Source organism: Drosophila obscura, unplaced genomic scaffold, assembly GCF_018151105.1.
Source record: "Drosophila obscura isolate BZ-5 IFL unplaced genomic scaffold, ASM1815110v1 contig_25, whole genome shotgun sequence".
In the NCBI taxonomy this organism is placed as follows: Eukaryota; Metazoa; Arthropoda; class Insecta; order Diptera; family Drosophilidae; genus Drosophila; species Drosophila obscura.
This window is the reverse complement of record NW_024542812.1, coordinates 3,551,531-3,570,823: the sequence shown is the minus strand read 5'-3', so window position 1 is coordinate 3,570,823 and position 19,293 is coordinate 3,551,531. Positions and strand designations below refer to the sequence as shown.

Genomic DNA, 19,293 nt, shown 5'->3' with positions numbered 1-19,293 from the left:
GAAGACTCTCTATATCTCGCTTGTTAGTCCGATTTTAGAATACGGCTCTTGTGTACAGTACAAAGTACACCAGGACCGTATAGAATCAGTGCAGAAAAACTTTTTACTTTTTGCTCTGCGTGGCCTTAACTGGGATGCAGGTGTGAGACTGCCATCTTATCCTCGTAGATTGCTTTTAATAAACCTTCCAACCTTAGTTAGTCGTAGAAAAATGCTTGGTGTGATTTTTATGCACAACCTGATAAAGGGTGATGTAGATAGCCCTGACTTGTTGAGCCGCATAAACTTTACGATTCCTATTAGATCTACTAGAAACTTCATTCCTCTGTTCCTTCCGCTTTGTAGAAAGAATTATTCCTTGCACGAACCATTTAGGGTACTTTGCTCGGATTTCAATTCCCTCTACCACATAATATCAACTACTAATTCCCTTCCCCTTAAATCACTAATACTAACATACCTTTCCCGTAATAATCTATATATATATATATATTTTTTTTTTTATATATATATAAAAGAAAGTCGTGTCTGTTACAACACTTATAACTCGAGAACGGCTGGACCGATTGCCATGGTTTTTGATTTGTTGGATTTGTTTCCGTCCCGAATAGCAGAATACATCTTAAAAACAATGAAAACTCGATATGCGTAATGAATAGATGCATTTCAATAGATGCTGATTTGTTTATTACACTTATTGAGTTTTCATTGATTTTCTTTCTCCATGTCAAACATTTGTTGTCCAATCCTGTCAAATAGTCAAATTCCCGAAAATAATACCTAAGATTTATTCTACAGTAAAAACATAAAATCATCGGAAAGGAACGGATCTGATGGAGAACGAGAAATTGCACGAGAACAGCGCCGTGTTAGTATGGAGCAAAGAAGGGCCTTAATTCGTGCTTCTCAAACACAAGAGCAAAGAGAGGCAGCCCGTGAAACGGCTAGGTTAGAAAGGAGAAATCGTCGAGCTTATCGTACAGATGAACAGAGGAATAATCTTGGAAGTGCAAGAAGAAATGGTTCAAGTATTGATTTGAATCGAGCAGCGTTTCTGTATGACGTGAACGTGAATATGATCCACATGAACTAATCCAATTAGTTCAAACGAATGTACCTCTGTAGAATCCTAAGCAGAGGGAAGTCTATGATACACTGATTAATGCAATTGATGATGGAAATGGGGGCTTATTTTTTTTGGATGCCCCCGGTGGAACTGGGAAGACATTCCTCATGTCATTGATTTTGGCCACTGTACGTGCGAGATCCGAAATTGCGGTAGCAATTGCTTCTTCTGGAATAGCGGCCACATTGTTAGACGGATGCCGTACGGCTCACTCAGCGTTAAAATTGCCATTAAACCTTCAAACTACTGAACAACCGACATGTAACATTTCGAAACACTCCGCAATGGCCAAAGTTTTAGTAGCATCAAAAATCATCATATGGGACGAATGCACAATGGCGCACAAACGCGCATTGGAAGCACTAGACCGAACATTAAAAGATCTGCGCAAAGACTCGAGATGTTTTGGTGGTGCAATGATTTTATTATCTGGCGATTTCCGACAAACACTACCAGTCATTCCAAGATCTACTGCTGCGAAATAAACGCTTGCCTCAAAGCATCAAATCTGTGGCGATATGTAAAGAAACTTCAACTGTCTGTAAATATGAGAGTTGCATTGTTGAACGATCTATCTGCTGATGATTTCTCGAAGCAATTGCTGACTGTCGGTAATGGCCGTGTTCCTGTTGACAAATCGAGCGGTTTGATTTCATTTCCTCCAAATTTTTGCAATTTCGTATCATCAAAAGACGAGCTTATCAACAAAGTATTCCCGGATATCATTGCTAACCACAAAAATACTAATGGTTAAGTGAGCGAGCAATTTTGGCCGCTAAAAATAAAGATGTAGATGACCTCAATATTATAATTCAAAATCAAATCGTAGACTGTATAACAAACGAAGAAGAAGCCACTAATTATCCAACTGAATTTTTAAACTCCTTGGATGTGCCTGGTTTACCACCGCACAATTTAAAACTTAAAGTTGGCTCGGTAGTAATGGTAGTAATGTGTAATGGAACGCGTTTGGTGATAATAAAACTGATGAGCAATGTTATTCACGCGTCGATACTTAAAGGAAAATTTAAAGATGAGGAAGTTCTTATTCGAAGGATTCCGATTATCCCAACGGATATGCCCTTTGAGTTTAAACGAATTCAATTCCCGACTCGTCTTGCCTTCGCCATGACGATCAACAAATCACAGGGCCAATCCTTGACTATTTGTGGCCTCAATCTAGAAAATGCATGTTTTTCTCATGGTCAATTGTACGTGGCATGCTCACGTGTCGGCAAACCATCCGCTTTATTTGTTCTTGCGCCTGACCAAAAAACAAAGAATGTCGTTTACCACAAAGTGCTTGAATGAAAATACAGCCTAAATTAGTTCAACTAAAAAGTAACACGACATTCATTGACTGTTAGGCGGTACGAAGTTTGCCGGGTCAGCTAGTTAGTTATATTTTTTAGCTATCTTTGGATGTTTAGCTCTTAGAGTTGTGTTTAGCTCTAATTTTCCTCGAATTTTAGTCTAACACCTATCTTTCCTGCATGCTCGCGATCGGTTCGGTAACACGCGTCGCGCGTCATGCGGCAGCGCCCCTCGGTCGGTTGGGTGGGAGGAGGGCTGCGTTTCTGCCTGGGTTCCGCGCGTAAAAGGCTTCGGCTTGGTGTCGCATGGGCCACTTGATGGTGCAGTCATTGCATATCAACGTCCAGACATGAAAAAAAAACTTTCTTTCTTTGGAGTCTCACTTTAAAAATCTTAAAATTTTAACTGAGTCGCCTAAGAGAAAGAAAGGTAACAACAGTCTGACCACTGGTAACAATATTGTTTTTCTTGCAGTTCATGGATCTCCTTTACCCCCAATTCGTTCACCGTCTTTAATAGACTTTGGTGCTGTCGAACTTGGATGTAATGGGGCACCGACTGTGGCCTCTGCATCCGCCCCCTCAACAGCCTTGTCTCCCGTGCTTGTGTCTGACTGCGATTTCAGGCGGGAAGTCAATGACGATCCTGTCGCTGGAGCTTCGGTGCCTTTACTGAAACCCGCTGACGCTACCGCCAGCATGGATGTGAAGGCTCCGTCTACCTCGGCATCCATCGTCAACTCAGAATATGGCCCATTATCTGCTGATTATGCCCATCAGGTTGAATCTGATCCGCTGGTTCTACCTAATAGTTCTACCATCCCTCCTTCTATACTCACTGCTGACGCCCCACTAAAATCTATTTTCGTTTCTCGACTGATGGCATCGGCTATGGATGTCCTGGTCAGGCACTTTATCTTTGCTAAGCTTGACATTGATGATTCCTCAGGTCTTGTCACTAAATATAACTTTAAAGTTAAACGCAACATATCTTCCTTCAAAATTCTTGTTACGGACGAACATGTCAGTAGTGTGCTCGACCCCTCTTTCTAGCCATGAACGACGGAGTGGGTGTCCTTCCAACTCCATCTCCGACTGCTTTAACTTCTGTCCGTCCAACTCCATCTCCGGCAGCATTACCCTCGGCCTCAAAAAACTAATTTCTCCTCTTTCCCTTCAAGATAACCTATCAGAATCTTCTTGGCTTGTGCAGTAAGCATAACAAGCTATATACTGACAGTGCATCTTTCGAGACTGATGTAATCGCTTTTTCCGAAACCTCAACTCCTCTATTTATGACTCCGAGATTCTCATTGACAAATTTAATATATATAGGTATGATCGTCCATCTCGTGGTGGCGTTGTCCTGATTGCTGTTCGTTCGGCATAATAACATTGAAATTATTGTTGTTATGCTTTGCTGGCCCTGTTTTAATCTCTTTATATCCTGCTCTTACACTCCGCCGTCCTCCGAATTCTCCACTTGTATGCTTCACGTTACCCATCTTCAGTCTGTTGCGTCCCAACTTAATGACTCTGATCGTTTTATAGTCCTTGGAGACTTTAACCTACCTAACATGGTCTCCTTCTGTGGACTCTAACCTGATGTTCCCATCTATTCAGCATGATTTTGTTGATCCATTGTCGGATACATCGTTGGGTCAGGTTAATGGCTATATCCAATAACTTGGGTAGGCTTCTTAATCTCGTGTTTTCTTCCGACATATCGAGTACCCTGGTCTGCAGAGGATCTCCTCTATCTTTCCCAGAAGACCCTTATCATCCCACACTTGAAATTTCCGTGCAGTTGCCCTCCTCTGATCCCATCAAATCTCCCGTTAAGCCACCATCTTTTGCTTCAGAAGAGCAAATTTTACGTGCTTGAATCTTGCACTTTCTCAGATCGATTGGTCATTTCTCGACGACTTTTATAAAATTGAGCCGGGTACAAATGCATTTTATTGTTCCATGTTCAATATTTTGAATACCTATGTACCTTTAATTTCACCTTCGTGTCATGTTAGTGGCCCTCTTTGGTTCACCCCGCGTTTGATAAACCTTCCGAATATTAAATATCGCTTGCATAAAAGGTTCAAAATAACTGGTTAGCATCTGACTTATCTAAGTATTCAATCGCTAATAGTAAATATTTGTTATTTAATAAAACATGTTATAATGACTACCTGTACTTAACTTTAAGCGTGATCCGATGCAATTTTTTAGGTTTGTCAACTCGAAACGTAACTCTTCCCAATTTCTGTCATCTCTTTCTTTTAATGGCAGCAAGGCTGACAACGATTGTGATATTGCTAATCTTTTCGCTTCATTTTTTCAACTCTGCTACTCAGTTCCCTCTAATAACCATATATTCTGGCTTCATCTGACATACTTTGTCCCAATCAATCTTATCCTTTCCACACTAATATTTCTAACTGTATCTATCCCCCCCTTATCGACTGTAATGACCTCTTAATTAATTTAAAGTCATGTAAATTTTCTTTTTCTACTGGCCCCGATTTGGTTCCTGGTCCTGTTCTTGAACTTTGTGCAAATTCTCTCTGTGTGCCCCTCCTTAAGCTGTTTAACCTATCTCTCGAGCTCGGCGATTTTCCCACCATCTGGATAAAAAATCTGGATATCTGCCATTCCCAAACTCTTCGAAAAAATAATTACTTTCCAGCTGCAACACTTTTTTTTTTCCTGGATGGATTTTTAAAACGTCGGTCTATTTCTTCTAACCTCCTGGAATTCTCCACCTTCGTCCGTGCGGGTTTCGCAAAGCAGTCTCAAACTGATGTAGTCTATACTGACTTTAGTAAAGCCTCTGATTCAGTAAATCATAATCTCCTTATCCATAAATTATCTCTCCTATGGTTTCCGCCTAAACGTCTTTTCTGGATTAATGCATACCTTTGTAATCGATCTCAGCGTGTCTATTTTAATAACTCTCTCTCTAAGCGACCCCATGTCCCCGTTATGTCTCCAATCTGATCTTGACACTCTCAACAACTGGTGCTTAATAAACATTCTTCCCCTTAACATTTCCAAATGTAACGTCATGACATTCCATCGCAGCAAGTCTTACCTTATTGACTACAATATCCATAACTGTTCCTTAAACCGCCTTAACAAACTGACTTTGGAATTATCTTTGTACCTAATCTATGTTTTAACTAACACATCCGCTATTTCGAATAAAGCCAGAGGTGTCCTGGGCTTTATCAAAAGATGGTCTAAGGAGTTCACAGACCCTTATACCACTAAAATTTTATATGTATCCCTTGTCCGGCCTATCCTTGAATACGGTTCCTGCGTTTTGTCTCCGCATTATCAAAAATATCAGAATATGATTGAGTCCGTTCCAAAACAGTTCATCCTTTTTGCACTTCGTGGCCTTAATTTGGACCCCTCTAGACATCTTCCTTCTTATGAGAGTAGGCTCCCGCTCCTCGATATCCGCTGTCTTGAAAACCGCAGGATTTGCCTTGGAGTTCTTCTTCTTCACAAACTTTTCGCTGGTGAGGTTGATTCCACTGCCCTCAGTAGCCTTATTAGCATTTCTGTCCCTTCCCGCCCGACTAGGCATTACTTTCCGAGCTGGCAGCAGCTCGACGCATGTCCAAATTTGGTCACAAAGTCAAGCCACTGGCCGGGTCTCGGAGGAACCAAAAGGAATGGCCGATGGATAAACACGGGCCGCGTGGGAGAACCGTTAGCCGAGGCCTATACATTGGGGCCGGCGGCGGTGATGCGGTCTCTTCCCACGCGGGCAATCGAAGTGAACGGTCAAGTGTCCGAGTGAGTGCAATAAAGCGAGCGAGATAAAGAGTCCCAGGAGAAACAAGGCGTGGCCCGAGCGCAGAGTGAGTGTAGAGATAAGAGAAGATTAGCATCAGCTGGGTGGTACTAGAGTGAAAGGCGAACGGTTGAGTTTGGATTCAGAGAGGCGGATTGAGGAAAACGCTGAGATCGTGCCCGCGAGTCAGAGTTACCAACGTGCTACGCCTGGAACAGGTCACGTGAGCGGCAGGTCGTTGCATTTAAAACATCCACTGTATATCCATAGCCCTAAGTCGTACTCTAAGATACAATAAAGAACATTACGTAAGCTCCCTGCGTGATTACTTGGTCGTCGGGCAACAATATAATTTTGTTGTATCGAACCTGAACTAGCCCAGCCTCGCTCAGACGAAAAAAAGGGTTCGTTACAAACTGGTTTTTAATCCAAAAGGTCTCGGAATTATTGACCCTTCCTCGTAAATTTAGATATACGAAAATAAGTTTCAATTATATAAAAAATAATTTAAAGCATTTGCAAATATGTTTACATATTTTTCTGCTCATATAAATTTGTATCTATGTGCAATTCAGTTTTGAAATCGCAAGCTCATTAGCAATCGATTTGAAATCGTAAGAATCTTAAGATTCCGAAAACAGGAGCATGCTCTTTTTTGATTTGACAGTCCATTCGTAACTTTTTGCGATTTGCGATAACCGGAGCATGACAGATTAATTTAACGTTCACAACAGATGGTATTAAATCTTACTAGCTTAATATTTATGTTAGTAGTGATCAATCATTTTTAAAATAGTTAATTATTTATCAACAGATTTGCTACTGATTTCATTGATGTGCGAGAGAAGGAGGCTCATCGTGAAACTCGCGGGGTTCGCAAAGGGACTCGCGAATTGATCCAAATGCAGGCTGACGATATGAAAACATTTGGAACAACCGAATTAGGAACAACAAATTCAACGATTTTGATTGATGAAAAAAATGACAATATCGACAATGTCTCTAAAGAACTCAGTAAAAGGCCGAGTGGTAACAATAGTTATTTACGTAACGATCTTGTTGTCGCAGCAGCTCCAATAAATCTTACAAAAAAGGAAGATAGTGGACCAGACCTACCAGACGATCTATTCGAGCTTCAGCAACGTATTACAAAAGAAATACTCAATTCAAAACTAGAGGGAAGAGAAATGCTGGTATTGCAGGTAAATGTATAAAGTTACAAACCAAAAATTCATGCCAAGAAATATTTTTTTACACGTACTCCAAAAAGAGTTAAGGGGTATATTGTATTTGTTGTGAAAGTGGATGTGTGCAACGCAGAGAAGGAAACGTTTCCGACCCTATAAAGTATATATATTCTTGATCAGCATCAATAGCCGAGTCAATATAGCCATGTCTGTCTTTCCGTCCGTCTTGATGAGCGCCTAGATCTCAGAGACTCTAAGAGCTAGGGCAACCAAATTTTGTTTACAGACTCATGTGATATCACACTGCTACAAGTGTATTTCAAAATTTCGATATTAAGTTCTGTTTTTCTTGTTTCAAACTAAAAAAAAATTGTTTCATATTCAACAAGAGAATTTTTGAGCCAAACAAACAAAAAATTTCGTTAAAAATTAGTTGTGTGCAAAAAAAAAAGGCAAATGTGCGTAGCTGAAAGAACACCAAATTTGAAGAATGTTTTGAGTACATTCCGAGACATGCGAACGAAACTTGCTGATTTTAATACGCAGTACGCGCATTCGGTTTTTTTGTGATTTCGGGTGATTGGAATATGACTGAAGGATGGATTGGTAATTAAAGGGGCATGATTACAGCTTTTCATGCAAGACTCTAAAATAGATGTGATCATCCAGTGATGCCAGTACCGGGGCGCCCAGGTATTTAGGTCCACCTAAATCGTTCCTGATGTGTAGATCCAGCAGCTTTTCTAGAGTTTTGAGTAGGAAGGAGGTGCGGCTTATCGGCCCATAATCTTTTACTCCCTGTGTAGGGTTTTGTATTCCTCATTAATTATCTCATCGTTCGCACGTTTGGCGATTTTGAAGAATTCTTTGAGGTAGTTTCTTTGAAGCGATAAGTCCCGGCTCCACTAAAGTGGTTTGGTTCCCTTATTCGTTCTCGAGGGTGGGCATGATGCGTGGTACGCATATAGTACTTCCTTGGATAGGGTCTCTAGGGACGTTTCTATGTCTTTCGGGAAATTCACTGTGCCCGGGCGAGTCGCGAGCTTCGAGGTAACTGTCTTTTTAAACTCTTCCCAGTTTGTGTTCCGGGGATTTCGACAGACAGTTATCTTCGGAGAGTGTTTAAATTCGCACTTAAACTGAATGTACTTGTGGTCTGAGAACGATGGTCTTTCAAGGACTTCCCAGCCAGATACCAAAGTACTCTTTCCCGTCACGAGTGTTAGATCTAGTACGTTAGACGAGGTGAGAGTTACGAAGGTGTGTTCCTCCCCCACGTTTGCTACATTTAGGTTAGTTGATAGTATAAAGTCTAGAAGTGACTCACCTCTTTCGTTGATATCGGGGCTTCCCCACACGCTATGGTGGGTATTGGCGTCCGTACCAAAGAGAAGTTGCTGGTCTTTCGGGCGGGCTTTCGCCACCAGACTCCTTAGCTCTTACGGTGGAGCTGGCCTGTCGTGTGTTAGCATATAGCAGGAAGCTTCCATAAGGTGCTTTTCCTCGCTCTCTAGCATGACCGCAGTCAGGTGATCTGGGCTGTAATGAGACGAAAGGTAAGCATGGATGCCCTTTCGTACGACTACGGCGGTTCTGGTCCTGCTCACCGAGGGTGAGTGCAAAAGGTTATAATTGGAGGACTTTAGTCCGGCCACAGCATTGGCAGAGGCAATCGCTCCTGGACCAAAGCTATGTCGCCGGGCCCTTGCTCCATGGCAATGAGGAGCTCCGTCGACATGAGCTTGCTTTTATGAAGATTGAGCTGAAGCACTCTCAATGACATGGGAGGGTGGCTCCACTACACTTGAAGTTGACTATTATTGTCAGGTCACCTCGTTCTCTTCGGAGTCGTTCAGCGCAAGATCCAGGGCGGTCCTTCTGCACCTCGCCTGCCTGCAGGGAGTACGCGTCCTTGTCTTCGGGGTGGCGCTTTTTAAGGTGGAGGTATTCGCTACCCATGCACCACGCCATCTTCCCGAATCTGGGGTACACCCACATCGCCCCCAGTTGGCAGACCGTTTGCGTCAGGTCAATGGTCACCTCATTGACTCTCGCCTTAGGTTTAGGCTTCTTTGCCGTTTGGTCCTTAATGCCGCTCTCGGTCGAGCGTTGCCTTTTCGTGGCGAGAACCTCCTCCACCTTGTTGGAAAATCCGCCCTTCGTCCCTATCATTTGCGGCATCTGCGCAAAGTGTAAGCGGCCCTCCTCCACCTTCTGCTCAGCCCAGGCTAGCTTAGACTTCTCCTCTTGGGAGATGTCCTTTCTGCCTTGGAGCCGGTATTGGGCCTTAGTCTTCATCCCCTCCCTAGGCCTCGGCCCTTAGCTACGCAGGGAGCTGGAACCGGGTTCAGGCGAGCGGAGAAGGCTATCTTCCTCTTTCTTGCTGACCGTGAGCACGCTCTCCAGGTCCGAGTCTGTCTCGACTACGGCACCTGTGCTCAGCTTGGAGTGAGTCCGTTTTGTGGCAGTAGCATTATAACTGAAATGACTTGATCCCGCCATGTCCGAGGTGTGACCGCTGGCGACAGGCTGAGAGGATTGCTTCTCCCCGTGCCCGATGGTGGTAGCAGTCACGCTTTCCACCGACGTTTGGGTTGACATCCCAACCCGTGTTTGATCATCCGTCCGCTCCATTGTTGGCCCGAGGCTCTTTATCGGTTGATGTTTCTCGGGGGGACCACCCCCTAGCGTTTTATGCCTACCCGCCAGGCCCCTCCAGCCATGGCCATGGTTCAGATCCCCCAATTTTAGGTCGGGAAGACCTGGACCTGGCCTTGTCTAGACACTGCATTACTTCGGACAGAGTAAGCGGCAATGCTTTAGCCGATCCGGGATAATGCAGTGCCCATTGCCCAGCCGGCACCCTCACGGCACGGGGAGCCAGGGTATAATAATGATCCAAAATGATTAAGATTCGGTGATCTGGTAGATATGATAATTTTCTACAATGCTGCGCTTGGTACTCGAAGATTATTAGATTTGTAGTGGAAGTTATTGCGTGTAACACCCAGATAGACAATTTTATATATTAATATATTCTTTATCAGCATCAATAGCCGAGTAGATATGTATCCATATCCATGTTTGTCCGTCTTGCTTAACGCTTAGTTCTCAGAGATAATACGAGCTAGAGAAACCATATCTTGCTTCCAGACTTATGGGATATCACACTGAATCATGTTTGTTTCAAAAGTTTGCCTCGCCGTCTTCCTCCTTAAAAAATAAAGGATCTGTGGCATCTACAATTTTGAGGATACGAGAAATGGGAAAACGCAGTATCGTAATGAATGACGAATGCAATTACCTAATCTGGTTTAGATCATATCATTATTATAGCCAGAATAAAGCAACGAATTTTCAGTAGCTAGTTTGCTGCGCTATTTATTCTCTCTCTCGATCTCACATTATTCCTAGACTCTGGCTGAGAAGATGTGTAATGTATGTAGATGTTGATATTTATTAACAATATCTATTAATAATATCTAATATCCAATTTTTAATGCTAAATATCTAATCGTATACGATAGTCTTATAAGTTTTAATATAATCTTATAAACTACTAGCAGACCCGCGCGCTTCGCTGCTTACTAAATGTATTTAATGTTTAGGAATTCATCGAATTTAAACAATGATTACACAAGGGAACAAAATTAAACTTTTTGTGTGTTGATTGAAAAGTGATTGAAGTTTTTTTTACTAATTTGAGGTCGCTGATTTCAAATATGATCGCCATTTTTTCCATCAGATCGCGTTTTTAAGTTACAGGTATTAGGTTAGGTTGTCCCGGACGGCCCTCACGGGGCCACGCATAGGCCAATATGGCCCTTAGTTGTCCGGATTGGTGCGTATGGACCTTCTGAGTGTTTTTACGCGGTTTTGAAATCCGTGAGGATCGAGGAGAGTTTTGCAAAGGCAAGGAGTTTCGCTGGCGTCCTCTTGGATGCATCTTCCAGCGATGCCAGTACCGGGCTGCCAAGATGTATGTTTCTTGCCCTTGAGAGGGCCGGGCATTGGCAGATTAGATGTTCCAGGGTTTCGATAGCCCCAGATTCATCACATTTCCTGCACTTGTCACTGTTGGTGATGCCTAGTTTGACTGCATGTGCTGCAGCCAGGCAATGACCTGTGAGTATACCTATTAGCATCCTACAGTCCTTCCGTGGTAGGTGTAGTAGGTATTGGCTGAGTTTACCGTTGCTCTCCTTGCACATGGTTTTCGCGATCTTGCAGTTGGTGGTTCTCCTCCACCTGCTGCTGGCCTGTATGTGTGCCCTCCTTTCTAGATCGCTTTGGAGCGCTCTGAGGGAGACAGGCACGTTCTCAGTCCTGTCGTTTGCCAGCCCGACGCCTTCCTTAGCCAGTACGTCTGCTGTCTCGTTACCTTCGATGCCCTGGTGGCTGGGAACCCAATAGATCCGCACTGACTTTGTCGTGCTTAGGAAATCTAGTGCCTCCCTGCTTGCCAGGACATTTTTGGAACTGACCGCTGACGACTGCATGGATCTTATCGCCGCCTGGCTGTCCACGAACAGGTTGACCACATTATGTGGGCGTTCCGTACATCGAGCAACCTCCGCCGCTTTCCGTATGGCAAAGACTTCTGCCTGGAATATGCTGCATTGGTCCGGTAGCTTATATGACAGCCTTATTTCAGGGTCTGTACAATATATGCCCGCACCTACTCCTCCCTCCATCTTGGAGCCATCCGTGTATATGTTTAGGTGTTCGTTCTGGTCCCAACTTTCTTTCCAGTCGTCGGGTTCCATGTGTATCGCTGTTTTGACGTCCAGGCACGTTCGGGGGATCATGTAGTCAGATATACTGATCATGTCTCGGCCTATTGAACTGTGCCCGAATCCTTGCAGCGACATATTGCCTGATGCGACTAGGCGTTGTGCTGCCTTACCTGCAGTCAGTCTAGCGTGGATGTCTAGGGGGTCAATTCCGAGTATTGTTTCGAGTGCTTTTGTTGGGGTTGACCTCAGCGCCCCAGTAATGCAGAGCAGTGCCTGCCGCTGAGTTCTGTCCATCAGCTTGTTGTAGGTTTTCTTTTCTGTAGCCTGCCACCACACTAAGACTCCATACAGCAGAGTCGGTCGCACTACCGAGATGTAGATCCAGTGCATTAGTGCAGGTGATAGGCCCCATGTGCTGCTAAGCATCTTCTTGGATGCATATAGCGCAATGGTGGCCTTCTTCACCCTTTCCAATACATTGGGTCTCCATGTCAGCTTGCTGTCCAAAACTATGCCGAGGTATTTGACTTGTGTTTTTGGGGTAAGCCTGGTTCTGTCGATTTTCGGGGGGATCCATGCCGGTACCTTGTACCTCTTGGTGAAGAGGATGAGGTCCGTCTTGTCCGCGTTGATACTGAGTCCTACTTTTCCCGCCCACTCACATATCTCCCTGAGTGTTGATTCCATTATAGAGCTGAAGCTCGATGGGCATACTCCCGTAATAATTATGCTTATGTCGTCCGCATAAGCTGTTATTTTTGGGGCTCTCCTCTCGAATCTCTTTATCAGGTCGTCGACCACCAGATTCCATAGGAGGGGCGAGAGGACCCCACCCTGAGGTGTGCCTCTGTGCGCCCCTTTCACCATGGAAGCGGTGCCCCACTCTGAGTACACCCGTCTACAACTTAGAAGGTTCTTTATCCAGAGGTTGATTGCGGGATGTGTGTTGATCGCTTCTAGGCGGTCCATTATCGCGCTCATATTCACGTTGTTGAATGCTCCGGATATGTCTACAAACACTCCTAGTGCATACTTCTTATTTTGGAGGGCATTTTCGATGGTGGCTACTAGCGAATGCAGTGTCTCTACCGTCTCTACCGATTTCCCTTTGGTATAGGCATGCTGGTTGGTTGACATCCGCCCACCTACATCATTTCTGATGTGTAGTTCCAGCAGCATTTCTAGTATTTTGAGTAGAAAAGAGGTAAGGCTTATCGGTCTGTGGTCATTGGGGCTCATATGGCTGCACTTTCCTGTCCTCCATTGAATAGGGATATAGCCCGTGCTCAGGCAAGCTGAGTATATTGCAGAGAGCCATGGGGTGATCACGTCTTTGGTCACCTGTAGCATGGCTGGGAATATACCGTCTAGTCCAGGTGCTTTCGTACCCACAAAGGAGTCTATAGCCCAGTGGATTCTCCTAGACGATATGAGATCTGTTGGGGGGTGCTGTTCCTCAGTTGCTAGGTCCTGATGCTCTGTAGCGTCAGAAACCTCGGTGCATCCTGGGAAGTGGGCTTCCATTACGGCTGTTAGGGCATCTTCGCTGCCCTCAGTCCATTGTCCATCATTTCGTTTCAGCTGACTTTGTATGGCAGGTTGCTTTGATAGCAACTTCCGGAGTCTAGCCGTTTCTGGGACTTTCTCGATATTGGAGCAGAAGTTCCTCCACGAGTTTCTTTGTGCCCTGCGTATTTCCTTCTTGTACTCCCTGAGTAGGGTTTTGTATTCCTCATCGATTATCTCCTCGTTCGCCTGTTTGGCGATTTTGAAGAATTCTTTGAGGTTATTTCTTTGAAGCGATAGGTCCCGGTTCCACCATAGTGGTCTGGTTCTCTTTTTCGTTCTCGAGGGTGAGCATGCTGCGTGGTATGCATCCAGTAGCTACTCGGAAGTTGCTACTTCCGGAGTCTAGCCGTTTCTGGGACTTTCTTGATATTGGAGCAGAAGTTCCTCCACGAGTTTCTTTGTGCCCTGCGTATTTCCTTCTTGTACTCCCTGAGTAGGGTTTTGTATTCCTCATCGATTATCTCCTCGTTCGCCTGTTTGGCGATTTTGAAGAATTCTTTGAGGTTATTTCTTTGAAGCGATAGGTCCCGGTTCCACCATAGTGGTCTGGTTCTCTTTTTCGTTCTCGAGGGTGAGCATGCTGCGTGGTATGCATCCAGTAGCTCCTTGGAGAGGGTCTCTAGGGACGATTCTATCTCTTCCGGGGATGTCACTGTGCCCGCACGATTCGCGAGCTTCGAGGTAACTGTCTTTTTAAACTTTTCCCAGTTTGTGTTCCGGGGTTTCTATAGACAGTTATCTTCGGAGAGTGTTTACAGGTATTAATATTACTTATTATTAAATTTTTTCCATCAACATAAGTTCAAACAGTCATAACTTTACTCCTCATTCAGCGATAGTAATGGTTAATTAAATAAAAAAGAAAAGATAATGCGTTTTTAGTTTTATCGTATTGGTTTTGTTTTGTAGGCGGAAGGGGGCGGGGCGAAATTTTGAAATGCACTTGTAGCAGTGTGATATCACGTGAGTCTGGAAACCAAATTTGGTTACCCTAACTCTTATAGTCTCTGAGATCCAGGCGCTCAACAAGACGGACGGACGGACAGACAGACATGGCTATATCGACTCGGCTATTGATGCTGATCAAGAATATATATACTTTATGGGGTCGGAAACGTTTCCATCTCTGCGTTACACACATCCACTTTTACCACAAATCTAATATACCCCACCCCTTAACTCTTTTTTGAGTACGGGTATAAAAATCTATAATAAAATGTTCTGTTCTACCGAATGACACAAAATGAAATGAAATAAGCGTTCAAACACACACTTTCGGACCAAATTTAAGATTTTTTGATAGTATACTAATATTATGGTATAGTATATTTATAGTATAGATTTGGAAACACACTCTGAATCAAGTATTCCTTCGATGACACAAAAGTGCAAAAATTATTTGGAAGCGTTATGAAGCCAGAATTGTCAACGGGAAGCCATTACAAATGTCTAACAGTTGTCTGGAAAACAAATCTGCTGAAGCATCGTTTTGTAATTGAGCACGTACATTTGTAGTCAATCTAAGTGTTTTCACAGAGCGCCGTGCAGTGTGCGACTGCGACGGAGGAGATGTATAATATATATAATAAGAATTCCAGGGTTCAAAAGTAGGTTTTTAAAAAGGATGTTTTTATTTAAGTGAACTTATATTAGAACATAGTATATGATAGTGAATTCCCCAACTCAACTATGTGTGGGAGGCTTGGGAGATGTTTCGGCTTGGATGAAATAGTCGGCCGCAGCTGGGGATCAGCTTTCATCTTGAGAACTCACTTGTTTACAAGAGTTCTCCCTCCTATTGGAGTGTGGGAAAGAGCTGATAACGAATTGGTCAGCGACTTTCGATTTCATTCCAGAGCTTTGGGTTGCATGAGACTTCCTGTTGCTCATATATCTGAGCGAGTACGGGTATAAAAGTAGAATCACGGTAACCACGGAGGCGGCAACACTCAGAAACTGGAAATAAATCAATCACCATATTTAAGTAGAATCAGAACCGTCAACCGTCAACGACTTCAGACGTATTTTAGTATCGCTCCGCCGTGAAAATCAATTAATCGCGATTAATCGTAAATTTATTCGCGAAAAAGCGCTCGGGGTAGGCATGGGTACTAGTGATCGTGCTGCCTATGAATACCATCCAATCGTGTAATAAAGATTAATAGAAATAATAAAAAAGAACAAATGTCAACGTATAAGAGCACCAGCTCGGTAAAGAGCACAAGCACTGTAACCAAAGCCAAAATGAGCCAAGCCCGGCAACAGCAACAAGACGAGCGTCGGCTCTCGCAAGCAAAAAACAACGCGTACTTCTGTATACGCTCGCCAAAGGCAGCAGTACCAACAAAAACTGCATCACTGCAAGTGAACGAGAAGAGAGCACGCTCTGTCTCCCCTGCATTGCAAAGTGGGTCATGGAGTGCTCAGTGCCCATCCCCCGACTCGTACTGCCTAACCAGCGATTTGAAAATATCGACAACAACTAGTACAATGCCCTCGCTCAAAACTGTGTCTTCGACCACAACAACGACAACAACCACTGCAATTGCTCAGCGCCCGTTACTGTTGACCCACTACTACTAGCCCCACCTCTCCCAACCAATAAGTTCGAAAAACGCTAACGGAGCGTTAATTCAGACTGGGCTCGATCGCTAAGTGCAAATCAAAAGAAAATTGAGCCCACAAAATGTGAAGAACAACAATGCAGCTAAAATAACTAAAATAACCGAGAACTAGCAAACAATAGATTTGCGATACTAAGTGTCCCAAATGAAGATGAGATCGCCCAAACACCCAAGGCCAACAAATTAAGACTGCCACCTATTTATGTTCGACAGGCAACTGGTCAAAAAAATAACTGATATAATTGGCGTAAACACATTCTGTCACGTCCATAAAAAGGGGTAACATAAATGAAACATAAATACAAGTCAATGACGAACAAAACTATCGATCAGTTGCGAAATACCTCGAAAATGAAAAAAATGAATTACTACACCTACCAACTTAAAAGTAGCAAAGGGTTACAAGTGGTTAAGTGGTTTTGTCAAACGAATCGAACCAACAGTCCCAATCAATGAGATAATAGATGGACTTAACGATAAGGGCTTCGAAGTCAAAATGGCTATGAACCTAATAAATATAAATAAAATTCCCCAGCCAATGTTCAAAGTAGAACTGACACCTGAAAGTATGCATATAAGTAAAAATGAAGTTCACCCAATATACAAGCTTCAATATCTACTGCACCGGAGGATCACCGTTGAGGAACCACACAAACGAAATGGACCGGTCCAATGCACAAATTGCCAGGAATATGGACACACGAAAACTTATTGCACTCTACGGGCAGTCTGCGTTGCCTGTGGTGATGTTCATCTCACTGAGGCCTGCCCCGTAAATAAGGAGGACCCATCTGCCAAAAAATGTAGCAACTGTGGGGGAAACCATACGCCATGCTCATATCAGAGACTCACCTAACAAATAAAAACTATTTTCACCTCGCTGGCTTTAACTTCTATGCGACAAATCATCCCGATGGTAAGACACATGGAGGAGGTACTTGCATTCTGATCAAGAATCGCATTAGGCATTATCCATTGCCTTCATTTGCTACACCTTATCTACAGGCAACAGCAATTCATATTGAAATTCAGAGCGGCTACCTAAACCTAGCCGCAGTATACTGCCCACCACGCTTCTGCATTTCCGAAACAGAATTTGTAACATTCTTCGACCCACTAGGTGACCGATTTATAGCAGCTGGTGACTACAATGCCCAGCACACCCATTGGGGATCTAGACTTACCAGCCCGAAAGGAAGACAACTATATAACGCTATCATAACCCCACGAAACAAGCTAGACTTTATCTCTCCGGGCAAGCCCACATATTGACCCACAGATCCAAACAAGCAACCCGACTTGATTGATTTTGCAGTTACACGAAGGGTGCTGCAAGCTCAAATTAATGTAGATCACTTAACAGATCTATCATCGGATAACTCGCCCATTCTACTTCACCTTTACGACCATCCACAGCTTTCGGAACGCCCACACTTTCTAATTTCTAGCAAAACAGATTGGCTCAAATACAGGAAGTACATAAGCTCTCATATTGATAGCTGCCCAAACATTAATTGTAAAGATGACATTGATAGGTCAGTCGAGCATTAGTATCCTCAATGTCACTGTCGGCAAAACACTCAACACCAATATCAGCACCTAATAAAATTTCCAACAGCAGTAGTATATCTAGGTACATTGAAGTGCTGCTAAGCGATAAAAGAAGGCTTCGCCGAGAGTGGCAAGCACACAGATCACCTGCCTCGAAAGAGCGGCTAAAAATAGCCAACCACCTACTACGCAGAGCCCTAGAAGATGAAAAAAACCGAGCTCAACTCTCCCCAACTAGCAAACGATTCCCACTGTGGAAAGCAAAATCAGGCGTATGCTCACCAATCGAGAGTGAATCACCTTTGCGTCCACAAACAGGAGAGTGGGCTCGCAGCAACAAAAAGAAGGCAAATACATTTGCCGTCCATCTAGATTCTAGAAAACGTCTTCAAACCACACCCAGCAACAAATAGCTTTGTGCTCCCACCAACCAATAATCCCGAAGCTCTCCGCCTATCATATTCAAATCAGGAGAAGTCACAAGGGTCATTAAAGACCAAATCTCAAAGCAAAAGAAAGCTCCGGGCCACGATTTCATCTCCCCTAAAATGATTATAGAATTGCCGAGCTGTGCAGTGTATTTCCTTACTGTGATATTCAACAGCTTGATGAAATGGGGCTATTATCCTCAAGAATGGAGGAAATCAGTCATCACAATGATCCATAAAGCCGGAAAAGACAAGCCCAAGCCATCATCATATAGACCTATTAGCCTACTGCCTTGCCTATCAAAGATATTTTAAAAGCTGCTCCTGAATCGTATCAAACAACACCTACACATCAACGCGTTGATGAAACGGTGACATCCCGACTCACCAATTTTGATTTCGCGAAAAACACGGAACCGTTGAGCAAGTAAACCGTATAAACTCTGAGATACGAAATGCATTTGAAAGACGGGTGTATTGCTCCGCTGTTTTTCTGGATGTCGCCTAGGCTTTCGACCGCGTTTGGTTAGATGGCTTAATCCACAAAATCCAAATATTACTTCCACAGAATATCCATGGAATATTGGAGTCATACCTACAGCAAAGAAGTTTCGCAGTACGATGCAAAGATTTCCTCTCTGAATATCGTCCAATTGAAGTTGGTGTACCGCAAGGCAGCGTGCTTGGACCGAAAAACAGCCTAACAACAAATTCGACATTTGCTGATGATACTGCCTTATTAAGTCGCTCCAAAGTGCCCAAGAAGGGCCACGGAACAGGGGAACAAGGGGGGGCATCTGCGGCACTACTATTTTAATGTAAACAGTGTACGTGCATAAGTGTATGCAAACGAGAATAAATAACTTAAATTATATGTAGTAACTGCAGTACCGGGTTCTTAACCTTTATAGGTATCTGTAAAATCGAATCTAACTTATGTTATAATTAAGTTCCCCATACATG

At 43.6% G+C, this 19,293-nt stretch overlaps 1 protein-coding gene across 5 annotated transcripts in view; it reads left to right on the top strand.

The window, feature by feature from the left end:
• LOC111077298 (protein Wnt-5) overlaps window positions 1–19,293 on the top strand; it is an 82,833-nt gene that overhangs the window by 37,505 nt on the left and 26,035 nt on the right. For all 5 annotated transcript variants that reach the window (XM_022371512.2, XM_022371513.2, XM_022371511.2 and 2 more), the window contains exon 6: window positions 7,050–7,437. In XM_022371512.2, coding sequence (XP_022227204.2) covers window positions 7,050–7,437 — 388 coding nt within the window. The remainder of the gene's footprint in view (window positions 1–7,049; window positions 7,438–19,293) is intronic.